The sequence below is a fragment of the Pongo pygmaeus genome, chromosome 7 (assembly GCF_028885625.2).
Source record: "Pongo pygmaeus isolate AG05252 chromosome 7, NHGRI_mPonPyg2-v2.0_pri, whole genome shotgun sequence".
NCBI lineage: Eukaryota > Metazoa > Chordata > Mammalia > Primates > Hominidae > Pongo > Pongo pygmaeus.
This window is the reverse complement of record NC_072380.2, coordinates 128319378-128338266: the sequence shown is the minus strand read 5'-3', so window position 1 is coordinate 128338266 and position 18889 is coordinate 128319378. Positions and strand designations below refer to the sequence as shown.

Genomic DNA, 18889 nt, shown 5'->3' with positions numbered 1-18889 from the left:
CTACAGCCGTGAGAGAAGATTCCATAATTGAAAGAATTATGAAACATTATAAAGAAATTATTTTAATTAAAATGTGCTTCTTTTGTTTGCTTTTTTCTTTCTCTTAATATCTTCTTTATTTTCCGGTGTGTCCTATAAAAGCACAGGTTGTCTTTTTAACATCCAGTCTCCATTGTTCTGAAATGCGTTGCAAATAAGAGAATGGTTTTAAGAGTTTTGCGTATGTTTGACAGCAGAAGGTATTAAATGTAAATAAATCTTTAATATTTCCCCTAATTCAGTTTGTGCCATGCAAATGTCAGGACTAGAAAAACAAATCAACAAACATTTCAAGGAAAACAATATACGTAACTTATTTTATATATTAAAAACAACTGTCAAACAATTATGACCTCATGTATTATTTGGTTGTTTTGAAATATTCCTACTAGAATTAAAAAATGCTATGAGGGCCTTTGAGCTTAAACATATTGTGTCAATCAAGAGCACATGTAATATATCTAAAGCATGAGGTAAAAATTTTCTTCATAAATTATTTCATAAATAAATAATTTGCTTGAAAAAGTTTACAAAAATATTTGTGCTTTTATTAAGTTCTCTACAGATCCTTTGTGGTTAATGTAAATTAATTGATACAGACAGCAGTTTGATCTGCTCTACTCTAACTTGAAATACAAAAAGTAACATGAAGAGATTCTTCATTTCTCAGGCAAACTTCAGCAAGATTGAGTCCGTGAAACTTCATTCATTAAATTTTTAAGTGACCATGAATTTGTTGGCTTCAGTACCTGAAGTGTAACTTTATCCTTTCAATTAAAAGACATAATTCACCCTCAGACCTTTGGCTGTAACTTTTCATATAATATGTAATTTTGGGTACACTTAATGGTCAAATTTTGTATTATTACAGGTGGAAAAACACCAGCCATCTCAAGGGCTTTGTGCTTGCAAAAGCATGTAATTTCATTTTTTTTGAACCAATTTAATCAATGATTGTTTCATGTTAATAAATTTACAATCTTGATGATTGCCTTAGATTTGTGGGTGATGGAGAGGAAGATCACTTCCCCTTTTAAAATGTCATTAAATCTTGGGGAGCAGAGGGAGATTAGGGGCCTAATCCTTGTGATAAATTGTACTATTTAACTTTGCTAAGATGCTATAGCCTCAGATTTTATCAGTTAGATACCAGCTTCAGCAGTTTTAGGTGGTATTAACCCTTTCAATACAAACAGTCTTACTGTTCGAATACATATTTCAAAATTGATTTAATATTTTTAGTTAGTCATGGCTTAAGAATGTTTCACTCAGATCCTTATTTTTTTCCTTTAATAAAAATGCTTCTCACTGTGCCGTGCATATTTCCATAAAAGTCGGCAAGTTAATTTATGGCTTAAAAAAAGAAAATAAAAGGTCTATATTTAATATATGAATACATTTTACAGTGGAAATTGGTGGTGGACAGTATTAAATGACTCCAGTGTGGAAATATGCAGGTGGTCATTAGTAGCTGACTATGAGATTTACTGAAGATTTTGATATTAATTTTCCCGGCATGCAGTACTATATATAAATCTAACTCTGTTCTCAAATTAATTTAAATGGATGATAACATATGAATAACTCCAGGCATATGAGGTTCATTGTCTTCTCTCTCCTTTAGGGAATATATTGTTTGCCTCATTGTGAAACTGTATTTTGACTACTTTTTCACCTGACTAGTTTCTCTATTGCAAAAGAATTATTGCTTTTCTACTCATAAAGAGTGTATGGGAAACGGTACCAAAATACTTCTGGAATAAATGTGCTGCAAAAAAAAAAATCTGCTTGACTAGGTATATTAAATAAAGACCATAGAGAAAAAGGCGTAAGGTTTTAAAGCACCTACTTCAGTTTTAATTTTTTAAAATGATTGGCTTTTTCACTTCTGATAATAGTATGTTTGGAAAATACACCCATCTTTTCTCTAAAAAGATGCAAGAATCATTTAGTGAAAAATATTTTGGAGGAAATTACTTCATCTTCGGCTCTCAGATTCATGATTGTACCTAAGATTCTAATTTTAATCATTTTGTAGTTTGGAAAAGGAAAGATGTTTCTCCTTTTAGCACAAAATTACTTTAAACTGACTTTCACCAGAGGAAAAACATGCCACTTAAAGTCACCCAACTGAAGAAAATGAAGTCCAAACGCCCAAGAAATGTTTACTTTGTTTTTAACACCTACTATACTTTGAATCCTGTCATGGTAATGTTTTATGCATTGTTGATCTTTAGAAGTCAAAAAAAAAAAAAAAAAGCTCAATCCAGTGAACTTTATGTTGAGGCAATTTCTCTTAATAATGAGAGTATATGGAGATGTAAAGTAGCTAAAAAAGAATGTCACGCTTAATTCAGAGTTCCTTATCTGCTACTAAAACCCAAACTGCATGTATTAATCTTGCAGCATTTGAATAATGTTCCCATTTTGTCTGTTTTGTGGTACCCCCTTAAAGCACCCATTGAGTTTCTGGCTTCTCTTTAGCTCAGAAAACCATAGCAACCTCAGTCCGCACTTCTCCAACTCAGGATAGAGTTCAAGTTGTTCTCCTCAAGCCTTCTTGCCATGAAAAGCGTGGGGAATCCTGATCACCAACTAACTAGGTGTCCTAAGACTTCTTGCCACAGATAAAGGGCGGGGGAGGGGGCGCACACGCACACACACATCCTGCGTCGTTTAATTGGGAGAGAGAAGGGAAAGTAACAACAGAAAAGGTAAAAGGACTTTGAGAGTTCTTTAGATTGTTTCTGTTAGCATCTCTGAGTGTCTGGGGAACCTCGGTTTGGCGGCCACGCACTGCCCCCCACCTGCCCCCCCACTCCCCCAAGGTAAGTCCTCGTCTTTATCACATTATTCCTAACGCGTTCGGATTTTTCCTCCTTTTCCAGCCCGCACGTTCACAGACGGGAGGTGGGGGAGGGAGGAGGGGGGAGAGGCGGGGCGGGAAGGTAGCCGGGTCCCTGCACCGCGCCGCTCTCATTTGCGGCGCTCCGACTCGGGCGAAGTTCTCGCGCAGCCGGCTCGCCGCGGCCGGGGCCGGTCCCGGCGGGCGGCGGCGGCGGCGGGTGCTCGGAGCCGGGCGGGGCGGCGGCGGCGGCGCGGGGACGCGCGCTGTCTCTTTAAGGGAGCTCGGTCTGGGGTGGCGCTTTCCTCCGCGAAGGCTCCTTTGATATTAATAGTGTTGGTGTCTTGAAACTGACGTAATGCGCGGAGACTGAGGTCCTGACAAGCGATAACATTTCTGATAAAGACCCGATCTCACTGCAATCTCTAGCGTCCTCTTTTTTGGTGCTGCTGGTTTCTCCAGACCTCGCGTCCTCTCGATTGCTCTCTCGCCTTCCTATTTCTTTTTTTTTTTTTTTTAAACAAAAAACAACACCCCCTCCCCTCTCCCACCCGGCACCGGGCACATCCTTGCTCTATTTCCTTTCTCTTTCTCTCTCTCTTTATCTCTCTCTCTCTCTCCCTCTTTTTTAATAAGGGTGGGGGAGGGAAAGGGGGGGAGGCAGGAAAGACCTTTTTCTCTCCCCCCCGCAATAATCCAAGATCAACTCTGCAAACAACAGAAGACGGTTCATGGCTTTGGCCGCCGCGCCACCATCTTTCGGGCTGCCGAGGGTGTTCTTGACGATTAATCAACAGGTAAGGAGGGGAGGCCCGGGCGGGCCGCGGGGCCGGGGGCCGCGGGGGGCGCGGGGGGCGCGGGCTCCCCTCGGCCGGGCCCGGGGCGCCGCGACGCGAGTGCAGCGCCCGCTCGTGTGTGCGCAAAATGTGGGCGATCGCGAGCGGGGAGCCCTGGGAATTAAAAGTGACTTTCTTTGAAAAAAAAAAAAAAAAAAAGCAGAGGGAGAGTGTGCAGAAAGCCAAGCGCAGGCTTCTCGGGTTTCACATGCATTTTCTTTCTTCCTTTTTGAGCGTGTGATTTCTTTCTTTCTTTCTTCTCTTCTGCTCCCTTTTTTCCCCTTCCTCTCCTCCTTTTGGTGGGTCTGAGGCATCTGAGCTTTGGAAACCAGCGACTTCAAACTGCAGTAGCCCCTGGAGTCAGCAGGGTCAAGTTCAGCCGCCGGGGAGGAGGAAAAACAAATCCCCATTTGCCAAAAAAAGAAGTTTCAGGCCGGTGCCCCCTCCCCCTCGCAGCCCCACTCCCCCTCGCTGTCTCTTTCTGGCTGATTTTAATTCTCTCCTACCGGGCGCAGCGGAGGAGCTAGAGGTGGTTGGACCCGAGGGGCCGCCGCCGCCGCCGCCACTGCAAGTTTTCTGGGGGCTCGTGACAAGCGGGGCGCAGACTAGGCACCAGCATGCAGAGTAGTAAGTTGGGCGAACTCGGGAGGGTCGGGAGGGTCTCAGAGAGGGGCCTCCGTATGGTCCCCAAAGTGGGAAAACAGCACAGGACTGCCTTTGGCTTTGAAGAGTTTGCAAATGCAGGCTTCAAACTTTTTTCCCTTAAAGGCCCAGCTGGGCTCTGGAGAAGGCGGGTGTCGCATCCCTTGGTGCACCCGCCTCAGAGCGGCTCAGGACAGCTTGGCCGAGGGGTCTGTGCCCTGTCCGTACCATGTGGCAGGGCCTTGCAGCCCGGGCGCTTCCGTAGGGGCTGAGGAAGGGGCAGACTTCCTCTGCGATGCGGTTGATGCGCCATGTGTCGCGCGGGTCAGGGGACACTGGCCGGTGATTAAATGCCTGACAGCGGTGGGACATCCAGGCGGACAGACGCTTTGCCTTCTGTCTAGTTCCTGTTTGGGATCCAGAGAAATGCATCTTTGAAAGGCCAAGGCAAACATCGCTGTCCCTCCAAATAACTCCAGGATTATAGGACCCCATGAATAATTTGAGGGTGAGGCGGCGGTGGGAGCTGTTTGAAGTGCAAAGCTGTTTTTGTGGCTGGGAAAGCTTTTTCGTTAGTACCTGTCTGAGATGGTGGTGTTTCCCCCTTTCCCCAGGGAAGTCAGTAACTGTTTTATGGCCCCAGGACCCTAAAGCAATTTAAGTTAGAGGGTGAGAAGGACTGGTGGGTTTCAGAGGGAATCTTGGACTTATTAAATTTTAGGACCGGCTTTACTTCCCTCTATCTTTTTAGGCCTCATATTTGATGCTTTGAAAGTTTTTTGAGTAAGCCATGGATCTTAATGATGAATCTAAATTATGATAGAGTATTAATTCTTATCCCATTTTGGAAAATCACGGCTAGAGTTTAAGCGAGGTAAGTGAAGTGAGAAGCTCAGCGGAGGAGTTAAATCTGAGACAAGTTAGGCCTATTCATTGTACTTTTGTAGATTCATTGAACTTTTGTAAACACACCAGGTGAACAGGAAAGGGTCTGGGAGAGATAATAAGTACAAAAGAAAAATACAGATAGGGCCTGAGACAAAATTACAAAGAAATGATAACTCTGGGCCTGGTTGTTGGCTAAAACTTGATTGTTCAAAGCAAAAATAAAATAGGAACCTTCCAACAATTCTTCAAAGTCCTCCAGCTCTGAAGCTAAAACCTATGGATCTTGCTGGCATCATGTTACTTTCCTGCTGGTTTTAGAAAAAGTTGATCATTTAGAAAAGGCTGCCAGAGTTAAAAATGCAAGGGACAGCAGAGGAAAGTCATGCGGGCAGCCAGTTCTTGACGTGGACAAAATGAGAATGAAAGTTTCTGAACTCACTGTTGTGAAGTTTTACATGCCGCTCATTTGCTTAGAAGGCTCTCTCAGATATTCCACCAGTTAACGTATAAAAGCAAACAGGATCTAAAATCGTGTGGGCTTTTTTTTTTTTCTTTCCCCAAGTATGCCAGGGTTGTGAATAAATACAGGGTTTGTATGGGAAGATGAAGCGTTTCCTGTAAGTTATGATGCTGACAGGACAGTCTGGAAATGATACCAACATTTTGAGGATTTTTTTTTTTTACCTTTAAGTGAAAGTTTATTAATGATGTGCTTAATCTTAACAAGTCAAATATATTCTTAGAGTTTCTCTCTCCTTGGATTTCATAACTTCCTTTTAAAGCTACACCTTTGGATAAAAAACATCTCTAGATTCAGTTTAATATACAGGGCTAGTAACATGCTAAAGTTTGACGATTATTTCTGGATGTTAATAATGTGAAAATAAAACTCCTGAGGGGCAAATAGAATCTTAATGCCAACATTATAACTTGATTTCTCTGAATGTGAGGCCTTCTGAAGCTTCATTAGTACTCTGTTGGCAAAGTATTATTTACCACTGGCGAGCTGATGTTTATGGCTTCCTGATATGTATGTTATATGTTAGGATATATATGTGTAGACTGCTTTTCCATACATAATACCTAAGTCTAACACTTTTCAAATAAGTGGTGGAAAGTAGCAAGTTACTAACACAAAGTTTGTCACTCCTTTGAATTCTAGATGCTGTAAGGGTCTGTGCTACTATTTAGGTTTTGTCCTTTGTCTCTTAAAGGTAACGTTAAAGGTAAGGAGAAAAATGTCATAATAGCTGTGAAGTCTGAGCTGAATTTAGAACTTAGCATTTCGATGACTAATATTTTAAATGCTTTTATAAAATTTTCTGCATACGTGTTTGAAAACCAGTTTAGGATCAGAATCAGTGGGCTAATCCGAAATAAGTTACACATATTACTACCATATTTTCAGTATTATTTAAGTCACCTACCACTCTTGAGTTTATTCTGATTTACATCATATAGGTCTCTTCCTATAAGGAAATCTTCATTCATAAGGAAGACCTTTAAAACAGGGAAATGCATGCATCTGTAGAAAAGCTGCTTTTACGATTCTAGTATTTCAGTGACGGTTCTATTATCACTACTATTATTAGATGTATATGTGTATGTGTGTACAGATATACAACCCACAATATGTGATTAATGATCTGTACATTTTTATTAAGAAAGCAACCAAAGAGTGTAGATTTTTATAAACTCTAGTCTTACCTTCTTTGTTGTAAATAAACATTACTGAAAGTTTCCAGAGGACTTGCAGCAAATTGTTTTTGAACTAAAACTTTATTTCAAATTTGAAATTGGAACAAATACTGATAACTGACCTTTAAACATTTTTCACAACATGAATATTTTAGAATAATTATATTTTAACTTCAGTTCTTCTTTTGATAGCAACGATAATGTAACAACACTATGCTATTATGTGTACAACAACACGGACTTTAAGAAAGTTATGGGCAGGTGTCTATAATTGATTTAAAGGAAAGATTATTTTTGTAATAAGTGATGAACTTAAAATAAAATGACTGGCTTACATTAAAACATATTCTTATTAAGATTTCTCTGGTGTGTAAAATGAAGCCATTCATTCAACAGGCTGACAACTTTCCACTTGGTATTTGCCTTTCCTTAATTTAGTTTCCGCAGGACAGCTAGTGTGGTAGTCTGCATCTGTTTTTAGCAGGCATAGAAAACTATAAACTCAGACAGTTCTGTCCCAAATATTGCAGCTCACAAGTTACAATCAATTTGATAAAAACAGGCAAGTTTTATGCGCTCGTATTTTGTTGTTCATCCTTGCTAGGTCAAGCTTTCAGGTAATAGGTTTCTTTTTCTCCCTCTTTTGCTGATGATAACTGCTAATACCATTGATAACTAATTCTGAGTCTTGTTTACTCATTTATCATCTTTATTTACCATTTGTTGAAGTTTTGGGAAATTAATGACAGCATATACATAGACTTGGCTTTTACTTTGATGGCTTATCTGTGAAAATGACATTTATCTTTTGTTATTATACAGAAATAAGTAAATTCTTTGTTACCATAATAGTTATGATTTATGGAATTTTTGAGTCCCCCTTAGATATAGTATAAAGATGGTCTTCTAGCCTTTGCCAAGTAGACATTTAATCTAATTGTTTAAGAGTGCTTGTCATGTATAGAAAAGACTAACATACTTTGCAATTATTTACATTAAAAAATTACATAGAGGTTTGTTTTAGTGTAATTTTAAAAATAATTTGTCTCCCAAAAGCTGTAACCAGTGGATTAAAGTAAATAAGCTAAAATACCAAATTTGTTTTATTCCATTGTTCAATAGCAAACAGTGCTGCAGAGGATATAACTACTTTTCAGAATTTATCCTCCGATGTAAGTAGGGCCAAAGTCATTTGTTTGTATAAAATATTCTATTAATTATATATGACCTTTATAGATAATGTCTTCAATTTTATTATTATGATCACTTTTTGAGCTATCACAGCGCTCAGTGGTTCTCCTATTCCTGAGAACTGAATTTGGCCTTTAGTTTGGTTTTCTGATGGACATAATAATGTAGAACTTGACTTTGGTTAGAAAGAGATCTTTGAGCTTCAGGAATCTCTGAAGTTGCAGTAGGATCTACAGGTGAAAACCATTTGAATTGTTAAGCATTAGTTAGGTGAAGAAACTCAACTGGTCCCTGCAGCATATAGCAGCTATTATTGTAGCGGTCTACTTTTTGCTATCCCACTTTTTTTTTTTTTTTTTCCCTTTTCCAAGAGCACAAATCCAAATAGCAAAAATAAAGGTGAAATTATCTATGTACTTCAAATTTGGAGCATCATTTGAAATCATTTTCTGATTCCAAGCTGTAACTGAAATACAAATATAACATTAAGACACCCCAAAGAAGACATTAAGGATACACTTGTCGTTCTTAAGTGTGTTTCACTAAAAATAATAACAAAAAACTTTTAATTTTTAAAATGTTTCTAGCTTTTAAAAACCTGCAGTAAATACTTTACAAGTGGCTAGACACCTTCCCTGGTGGTTTAGTTTATACAAGCAGGAAACTTTCTCTCCTACTCTTTCTCTCTCTCTTTCTTGTTTTCTTTAAACCAACTGACGTAATGCCAAACTTTGCTTTAAAAGAACAGACAGAAGTAATTGGTAGCTTTTAACTTTTAATAATGTTCTGGATTGGTTTTAGTGGCCAAAATGCCATTTAAAAAAAAAAAAAAGTTCAAGTAAGAACGGGCTTGTGGCCTGAGGAAGAAAGGCTCTGTTGATGCAGTTATTTTTATTCTTGTTTTTCAATCTGTTATTAAAAATCTTTCCTGCTGAGCACTGCTGGATTTCTCCAATTGCTCTTTGTGATGGCTGGTGCATTTCAGGTTACCGTAACTTAAACAGTTTTTGGGTTTTGGGGAGATTGGGTATTTGCGTTGCATTATTTCTTTCTTATTTGGAAAAAAAATCCATTTGTTTTTGTTTCAATGGAGATTAATTAATTAAGGTTATCAATGGCCACAGGTCAAAGAATATGTTTATATAAAGAATGCGACACCTGTTAGCAAGAGCCTAAAATGTGGAAGTTTAAATGTGACATTAATCATTTTTATGTGCAGAGGAAGGAAAATAGATGAAACTTTACAAAAATGCATTTTTAGACTGAAAACATTAATTTTAAGGGTCAGTGCGTTTCTACAGGCAGCTCTTTTTTCTTACAATTTTAGATGATAATTTTTTTAACCCTATTTATCAAACAGTAATTATAGCTTCCTTTTTTTTTTTTTTTTTTTAAAGAAATAGTCATTTCTTTCTTTCTGACTTTGCACAGGCAAACAGAACTTTCTCCAGTTAAGAGACATCTTGGTGATGTTGATTGACATCAGGGCAACTTCAGAAGCTGGCAAGTAGGAAAATCTTTTTAGGGGGCAAAAAGATTTGTGCTAGTGTTCCCTTCCTTGGGAAAAGACACTCCACCCAGAAATTATTGGGTTTAGTGGAAGGCCCTCTGCCCCATTCGGTGGGTCAGAACTAAGTACTGTCTCGACTTTGCTTTTGTGAATTGTTCCTGAGGTTTAAATCTTAACGGTTACTTGTCGTGGACTTTGCTTTTAACCCAAATTGTTCCTGATAGATTTTTTTTTTCCTTCTTTACCTAGAGCACATTTAAGGAATAATATATATATAGTGAAAATTAAGTGTCACACAAGGAAGAGTACAGTCTTTAAGGCATTTGTGACTATAAAAAGCATTCTGCATATTTGGGGCATTGAAGTGTTCTCTGCTTATAAATTTGACAGTTTTGATTTACTTGATATGTTTCTCAGTTTTTCTTGCAAGAGTTACAGGCTCTAGTTCAAATCATAGGCATTCCTTTTTTGCTCATGGCTCCTTTAGTTAAAGATTTGTTTGGAAAAACTTTAGGAATTTAATGCATATGTTGTTCACATCAGCATAGTGAAAGTTTCTTGGAGTAAGTCTAGATTCATTTTATTTATTACAAAGTTTTCAAACATACATTTCGTGTTATGGCTGCATCTGTTAATAAATTTTTATTTAATGAATTTTGTTTGTTGCTTCAAAACTGAGGGAAAAGCAATAAAGTTTAGCAAGAAGGAAATAAGGCAAAGGGAGGTGTTTAGAGTTGCAGTCCCTTAATATCAGCAGATTGTTTACTGGTAAGTGGTGGGGAGGGGTTGGTGGGAGGTTTTGTGGAAGATGATACCAAAAAAAAAAAAAAAAAAAATCCATCAATTGCGCATATGCTCCCCTCCCCTTAAGGTTTACTTAAACAATATGTTTCGATTTTGCCTCAAACCATTCTGCACTACTTCTGCTCCAAGAATCCACCACTATCTTGGTTCCTGAGAGATTAAGGATGATATTTTCTGTTGTATAATGAACAGCAGTATTATTTGAACAAAGGTAACACTTTTTGATTTGTGTAATTTTTTAGTAGCTTGTCATAGGATACCTATAATATGAGAGGAGTTCTAGCAATGTAATTGTCTGCAAATGTTTGAAGTACTCATGATAGCTTTGCTATGTTTGAATTATTGCCAATATATGTGCATGCTATTATAGGTGTGTTTTATATATGGAATGTATGTAGACTATGTAGACAGATAATACTTTGACACATCTTGATGGTGGAATTTAGAATACTATTAACTCTGTGCTTGAAACGTGAATCTTTTAAGGAGTTAACATGACCTACATTATGAAGTCTAAAAGCTTGAAATGAGTATGGAGTTTAAACATGATGAATCAATTGTTATCATAATACTTATACCTGCTCTGAATTTACTAAGGAATTTTTTTAAATGAAAAAAATCATAAATCAAAATGCCACCTTTCAGTGTATTGTAAGAAATGCTTCTGAGATCATTTTTTAAGTCTCATTTCTGTTGAGAGGAGCAGTTAAGGGACAGGACTGTTTGTGAGTATATCATTTTATGGGCTACCACTTTATAGTTTACAATTCTATCATCTCAAAACGTTATGTAGAAATAATATGGAACATGTAAAGACTCTGTACTATGACCCAATGCGTTTTTCCCTAGGGTGATGGATTCTGTGCGTCACCCAAATGTGATGCTATTTGCCAGGCTTGTAATACTGGTTTTGAGGGTTGATCTATGTCCTATTTCATCAAGCAACACAATACAACAACTTTGGTATCTAGGGTAATTGACACAGTCAAAATAGTCTCTGGAAAATATTCCATATACTTTTAAGTAAGTCAGAAGTTAATGTACATATTAAATTTATTTAACATGAATAAACAAATGATTTATTGTTAGCTATTTGTCTTCTATACTAGATAGTGTTAGAAGGAAATATACAAGTATTTACAGTTTATGTTCCGTTTCTTTTTTTCTTTTTTGAGGGGAGCATGGTTCTCTTGTTTGCATTCATAATAGCTTTATCTGTTAATTACTTTGTATTCATGATAGTGAGTAGTATAGTATCATAAATAATAGTAAACATGTTTATATTATCTGCTATATATGTCCCAAGCTTGAAAAAAGCATTAATATTACTAGTTGTTAAATTGAGTATTATAGTAACCAGTAATGCATCCAGTACTGTATAAGACAATAGATAAGATATCAACTGCTATTTAAACACTAAAAATACCTTAGCTGTAGAAAAAGAAAGATCAAAAGGATTTCAGAGCTGTTTTTACTTGTAGAATTTGGACAGAATGTATAAAGCTTACAAATCAATAAACATTAATAATATAACATGTGCTTCCTGATTAGATTCTACAATACAATGTGAATTGCTATTTCAATTTCTGTACGTATCATATGGAAGATCAGATACGTTTATAAATGGTGTAAAAATATATGGCAGAAATTGGTTTGTGGAATCTAATTTCTCTATTACATGATACACTTCATGTACAAAGGGATCAAGCATTACTAATCTACTGTTAGCTTTTTCTCTCTGAGCTATGCACAAGTGGAATATATGAATTTGTGGCTTCATATTAAATAAGTGCGTACATGTACGTGCAGGATAGCTATAGTCTCACTTGCATAGAATGTTTTTACATTACAGGCACTACGTGGAATTTTAGCATATTGCATATTTTGTGAAATGACTTTAGTCTTTGTAATGCCCATTTTAATTACTTAATGCATCCCAACACCTATTTGAGGGTTAATTTAATTGTAATTTTGGTTCTGAAATGACAGCATGATAGACAAAACAAATTAAAAACCAAATTCTACTTGTGCCTACTTTGCGATGTCATTATCTGCACATCATCTTTAGCTTTGCAAGATGTAGAAATAAATACATCAGCCCATTTTCTCTCAATACTTTTAAGTAGCTCTGAACATATAAAAGTTCCTAAAAGAAAGTTTTGCATTTGTTTTTGCTTTGCTTTGTGATGCCAAGTTAAGACAGGTCATATATACATTAATTTTAATCAAGGCCCATATTACTAAATTTTTCAATACATATTCATCTCTTTGTTGTATGATTCATAGTTCTTTATCAATTATTTTTTGATATACCTTTGAGATCTTTTAAAATGATATGTTTCACCTGTATTTGGCTGCTGAATTTTTATATTAGTAATTATATTTAAATTATAAATTAAAAAATACGAAATATGTTAAGCTGTCTTTAAATTAATATTGGAAGTATACCTTTTTAGAAGATTATTGCAAAATTTGCTCCTCAGTTCTGCAAACTTAGGGAAGTTTTAGAAAATAATTTACAAGTAGTCAGTAAGTAGTTACACATTCAAGGATTGAAAAATATGAAATACTATTTTCTGTAACTTATAAACAAACACTAAGAGATGTTTCTCCTTTGTAATTATAATGCATTTGAATTACATTCTTTGGATGTATGATGTGGTAAATTACTGTAAGAAACTCACTGTCATCTAAACCTCAATTATAATAAACTATTTTACTCTATGCCATCACTGTTTATTCTATTTTTAAAGTCCCGTTTTTAAGAAAACTTGTGCTTTTGAAGGAATGCCCTAATTATTTATAACATATTTTACTTTTTCTTTTTACTTCGATAAGCTTTAAGAAAGCTGCCAGTAAGATGATTTTAGGTCACTGGTAAAAATAATAATGTACACATTTTATGTGTAAATATGTGTACCCAATCTTGCACCTTCACTGTGTCTAACATTCAGCTTTTTAGTGTTATACATATCTGTATTCAATGTTACACATATTTGTGTATGTTTAGTGTTACACATATTTGTATTTAGTGTTACATGTATTTGTGTACATTTATGTACATCATGTACTTTTTACTCCCAGAATAATTCAGTATATCACTGTTAGCACGTAATTATGCACATACATATTCTCATTCCCTGAACAATTCAGTGTGTCCTTGGCAATACTAACATTTTAAAAAATAGCAATAATGATTAGAGCTGGAGAACTGGGGGTAGATATTAGTAATAGCAGGTTTCCCTCCTTTTAATTTTTCCCATTTTCAGTTTCTTCTTTAAAAGAGAGATGTATATATATCTGAACAGAAGGGGGACTAGGATACTGTATAATCCATGATAACATAGGAACGGTTGCTGCATATGGCTTTATTTATATATCTCTGACATAGAAAACTTTGACCCCTTTGCCTGTTGTACTTGGGAATTTTAGATAAACCCCACTGGGGTCACACTCATCAGTTCCGGCTTTGCGTGACGAAAAGCATTCTCTAGTCTCTGGTGCGCTACTGTGCTGTTTTCCTTCAGGAGTGGAAGGTCCTGTAAGTTCCTTTGGCATTTGGAAGCACAACTAGATGTCTTCCTTTCTGAAAATCCTCTGACTGGTTTTCAGAAGAGTAAGCAGAGATCATGGGCTGCGTGATGTCGTTGATTTTAGGATGCTAAAGAAAATTATGCTGAGACCAAGCGTGCTTCCTCTGGCTTATTCTGCCCTGCTTTATCATCATTTTTTTCTTTTTTTCAACCTCCTACCCCTCTTCCCCCCACACTGTTTGGGGTCTAATATTTTAGTTTCTGGAGGAGTAAGGATTTACCTTCTCAGTGGAAAAATGTGTAGGCTGCAGGACTTTTACCTACCTTTCTTTATAACTTTTCCATTCTGGGGACAGTGTCTAAGAAGAGGAAAAAGCTTACATACTTGATTTTATTTTATTTTATTGTTTGCTATTGAGTAGGAGTTTGCTACTCCATTTCTATGTGGAAATGCATTGCATGGAATTAAATAAAGTTGTATAATTTTGAAACAATTATAAGCACCAACTGTGACATAGTTCTGGCTTAAAAAAAAAGTCAATTTTAGTTATGCAATACTTCCACCAAACTCTCTATTCCAAGTTTATAAATATGAATTTGACCATTCGACCATGGATGATACTTGAAAGTCATGTTTTCTGGATTTAGGGCAGAAGAATACTTAAAAGATTCTCACCATCAGTATGTTTTAGATTCCCAAGAAGTACAGTGCCAAGTATCATGTTATCAACTCTTTGAGGTCTACAGTAAGGAGTTTACTTGTTTCTGGTAGCTTATAAATTCAATAACATCAATCACAGGCTGCTTAACGTATTTATGAGTTGAGCTAGTGTAGTTCAGTAAATGATTGTATTTCCATCAAGTTGAGGGAGTAACGCAAACTAGAATAGTAGCCATCTATTAAGGATAGTTCTGAGGTTTGGAATTTGTAACTGATTTTTAGGAGCTACGACATGAATATCATATCAGGTAGAAATACTCAGAGTGATCACCTTTTATGAAAGTTAGTTCTATCTTTCATGTCTAGGAGAATATAACAGTGAATGTTTGCTTTTTGTATGTTTTGTCTCCAAGCAGAGGAAACTGACAGTTTTATGTTTTAAGTGCCGAAAGTTGTTTTTGGCTAAGCAGTTCCAGAGTTAATCACTGGGATGTTAACTTGAATTTTTGTCTTTAAAATGTTTTAGATTTTTAAAACGAAATATGCTTCCATTATTTCCAAACTGACACCTTGTGTTCTGGATTAGTTTTTAGAGAAATGTTTTCCCAATTCTCTTGTATTACTTGAAGTCCATTGATTTTGAAATACTTAGTTTTTTTCTTTTAAAGCTTATCACAAAGTAGAGGAAGTACTTTATCTTTTGGGATTTTCTTATTCCAGAAACCTTGTTATTGCCTATAAAACGCAAATGAATTTTGCACTTATTTTGTATTATTTTCTCTTGTGTTGAGTTTTCAGAAACGTTTTGATGCATCAGAAATTGAGAGATCAGTGATTTCAGTTCTCCTGTCACACCTTTTCATGATAAGATATTTTGGTCATTTCTAAGGAGTAGTTAGAGGGAAATCCTTTCATAAATCATTTTCACTTCAAAAAAACAGTGATGTTGGAAAATCATATAGTATTCTTTGTGATTAGTTGAAAATTATGAATGATGTAAAATAATATGACATTTAATTGTTTCTCATTTAGACATGATGCATTTTATATCTCAAAATTTGATGGGAAGAAAAAGAAAAAAAAGAACTCACAACTTTTACCAGGTTTGAAACTAGCTTAAGATAGTTCTGTGGAATTCTCCAAAAGTGATAAGAAAATTTAAAATACTGCCCAGACACAGGGTTAAAATTAAATCTGTATGTAGAGTGGAGACTTTAATCTGACATATTTTAATGTAAAGACATTTTAGAATAAATAAAGCTTTCTCTGGTTTTGTTGGCTGTTTTTGTTTTTCGACTGCTTTGCATGAGATGATCGGCATTCTTAAATTATAATTATGTGTAAAAACAAATAAGCTGCTACTGTAAAAAGTAACGGCTCTGCACATATATCTTGAATACTACTAGAAAAACATTTTCATTAGAGGAATAAATGCATTAGGCCCTAAGTAAATTTAAGATACCAAATTGCAAACTTGGTATCTCTAATACATTACCCATGCTAGTCCCTGGAAAGTGGAATTCATTCTGAGAGAGCTCATTATTTCCATTGCTAGTAGAGTGTATTTAACAATATTTTGGTGTCTCCACCGGTAGAAATGTGGACATTTCAACCAGCTATCCCCTTGTTTGGTTCCTGTGATGTCAGGCAAACATTTTGCCAAAATGTTTGGTCCGATGTAATCACATCGGTGTTGTGTAATTAAGATAATGTGCTGATTTTGAATCTTGTTAACGTGTTATTTTGAAAGTGTAATTTTAAAAATTTGCCCATTTGGAATACAATAGAAGAGGCAGGATGATGTTTTTAGATTTAATTCAAAGCCTCTATGTACAGATAAATTATGAAAAGTTCAATAGCTCTTTTCATCTTTTCCTAATGTGGAAGAAGGTCGGGGTTTATTTTCATAAACACTATTGTAAAAATAATTGATCAAATGTTTTTTGACAAAAGATCATGTACATATATATTAACTGACTTTCTGAGCTAACAGAATGTACATTTTATTTCATTAGGTTACATTAATAAAACCATGTACAAAAACATATAAATGGAAGAATAGATGAAATCACCTCTCTGAAATCAGATGTAGGGTAAATGGTGTAGTCTCTGAGATGACTCTGTTAGTTCTGTGATTTCACTATAAGAGCTGGCCCCCATCTATTCTGCTTTGGATACATTGTGCCAAAGTGTACAATGTTCAGCTTCCCACAAAAGGAGAAAATACGGGTTTAGGCTTAAGATTCTTCTAACCTTCTGTTATGGAGAAATACACCCTGGCCAAGGAAACACTTCTTTTCTCAATGGTGGAACTTTCTTCAGCTGGTCAGTCTAAAATCTGCCGTTCAAGTTTGGTTTTACTTCTTTGTTTTTCTTTACTTCAGGTATATCAAAGTGACCATTGGGTCATGTTTTATTCTGAGTGACAGAAGGGACTTGGGCTACTATCCATTCTAGCATGATCTTATTTTACAAACAAGAAAACTGAAGATAAAAGTGACTTCCCCCTACTTGGTTAAAGGACTGAACTAGAACTTGGGTCTGTTCACCATCCTCATTCATATGTAAAACACTAGGTGATTTTGATGTTTGCTGAGGAAATCTGCCCACTATTTAAGATTCATTAATCTTTATTTTTCCTTTTGCACATGGATATGAGAATAGAATTAAAATGTCATTTATTAGGATGCAGTGATAAATTGATGATCATAATGAATCAGTTGATATATTCACATTATTTCTTTATCAGTACTTTAGATACGGGCATCAAATGTTTAGAAGCTATCACAGAAAGTTAAAGAATTACTGTGAAAAATCTAGGCTTAATGCTTTTTTCAGACACCTTAGCAATAGTGATGTTGGATTCATTTAGATAAAATCTAATTGGTACTGAAAAACTGCTTATGAAAATGGTCACTAATAAGAAGCTAGTTTGTATTACTTTTCCCTTTAGCTTAAAGCAGCTTTAACATTTATCTATATAGAGAGTAGTATTTTTAAAAATAGTCCATTTGAATTAAGGATATTTTTATCTTCCATGAAATGGATGTTTCTTTATTCATAACAGTCATAGTTCCCTTGGCAGGTTGAAAAACTGTAGATGGCATCTGTGAGATTAGGCTTGAAATGTGCAATTAGTTATTAAAATCTGGCTGGAAAAACCATAAGTGGTGTTTTACATAAACTCCTCAGCATTTATAAAAAACTAATGAAAGAAAAATAAAAGAACCTCATTTATTTTAAATACTTTCCTTATGAATCCTGTCTTTTGAATGATAAATTTCAACTTCAAATATAGTGAAAATAATTTAAAATATACATTTAATGCCTCTATTTTTCTTTTAAAATTTCTCAACTTTCTATTTTTAGCCATGACTCCACTGTACAATATGGATGCAATTTATGTTTATTGATTATAGTTAAGCTAATTTTAATCATACTTTGTTGGAGTGGAAATACAGGAATAATTCTGTGTCTTCTTAGACTTCTGAGGTATTTTACCTAAATCCCTTGTTTGTTATCTTTCAGACCTAATAGTTATATTGTATAGTCCAAAAGGTGAATGCCCGCATAAGTGAAATTCACACATTACAACCCCAATGCTATTGTCATTTTCACCTCTGGATTTTAAAGAATTGTGGTAAATACCATGCAGAAAGATGTTGAACCTAAGACAGCCCCCAAGCTCTTTCAGAGCATAGCTCCAGAAGTGTCTTTGAAATGCTGGAGGAGGTGGAGGAGGAGGTGTGTCAGGCCCTGGAAACTGCTGGGCTGGTCCAGGGTCTGTATTTGAACCCCGTTCAGTTCATCTTGAGTCGCAGGCTGAAGAAGACATTGTACTTTCATTTGCATGGATTTTCCTCTCTCTCTCTTAGCCAGAAGGCAGCCTTGTTTTTTTGTTTTGTTTTTTTTTTTCTTTTTTTTTGGTTGTTTTGTTTCTTTAATGTTTCTTTCAGGTGAAAAGCCTTTTATAAATATCTTGTAAATAGTTATTCCTTTAAATGAAACAGTTTGCTGGTGGAAAATAATCTTACTCATTCCATCAGATATAATCAATTAAATCAGGAAACTATAGAATGATCTTTAACACTAAAAAGCAATTTTAAGATGGGTTAAGGAACTATTTTGACTATTATGCTGATCATCCCACGTAAAATCTCTTTCTTGGTGTGGTGAGCATACTATATGGAGAAAGGCTGAAAACTTCCATTATTATTACATAATCATCTGTTTTTGTTTCCT

General features: G+C 35.7%; 1 protein-coding gene across 9 annotated transcripts in view; it reads left to right on the top strand.

Annotated features, from left to right (window-relative positions):
• The first annotated feature begins 2618 nt into the window (after window positions 1–2618).
• The window catches only part of TRPS1 (transcriptional repressor GATA binding 1), a 263808-nt gene continuing 247537 nt past the window's right edge, over window positions 2619–18889 (top strand). For 5 of the 9 annotated variants that reach the window (XM_054498765.2, XM_063669032.1, XM_054498764.2 and 2 more), the window contains exon 1: window positions 3024–3681. Coding sequence is in view for 1 of the 9 variants with exons in the window: in XM_063669035.1 (XP_063525105.1) it covers window positions 4338–4347 (10 nt within the window). In the remaining 8 variants the exon portion in view is untranslated. Of the gene's footprint in view, window positions 2868–3023; window positions 3682–4000; window positions 4348–18889 lie in introns of those variants that run through there. The other 4 variants (XM_063669035.1, XM_063669031.1, XM_063669030.1 and 1 more) reach the window with 3 other exon arrangements.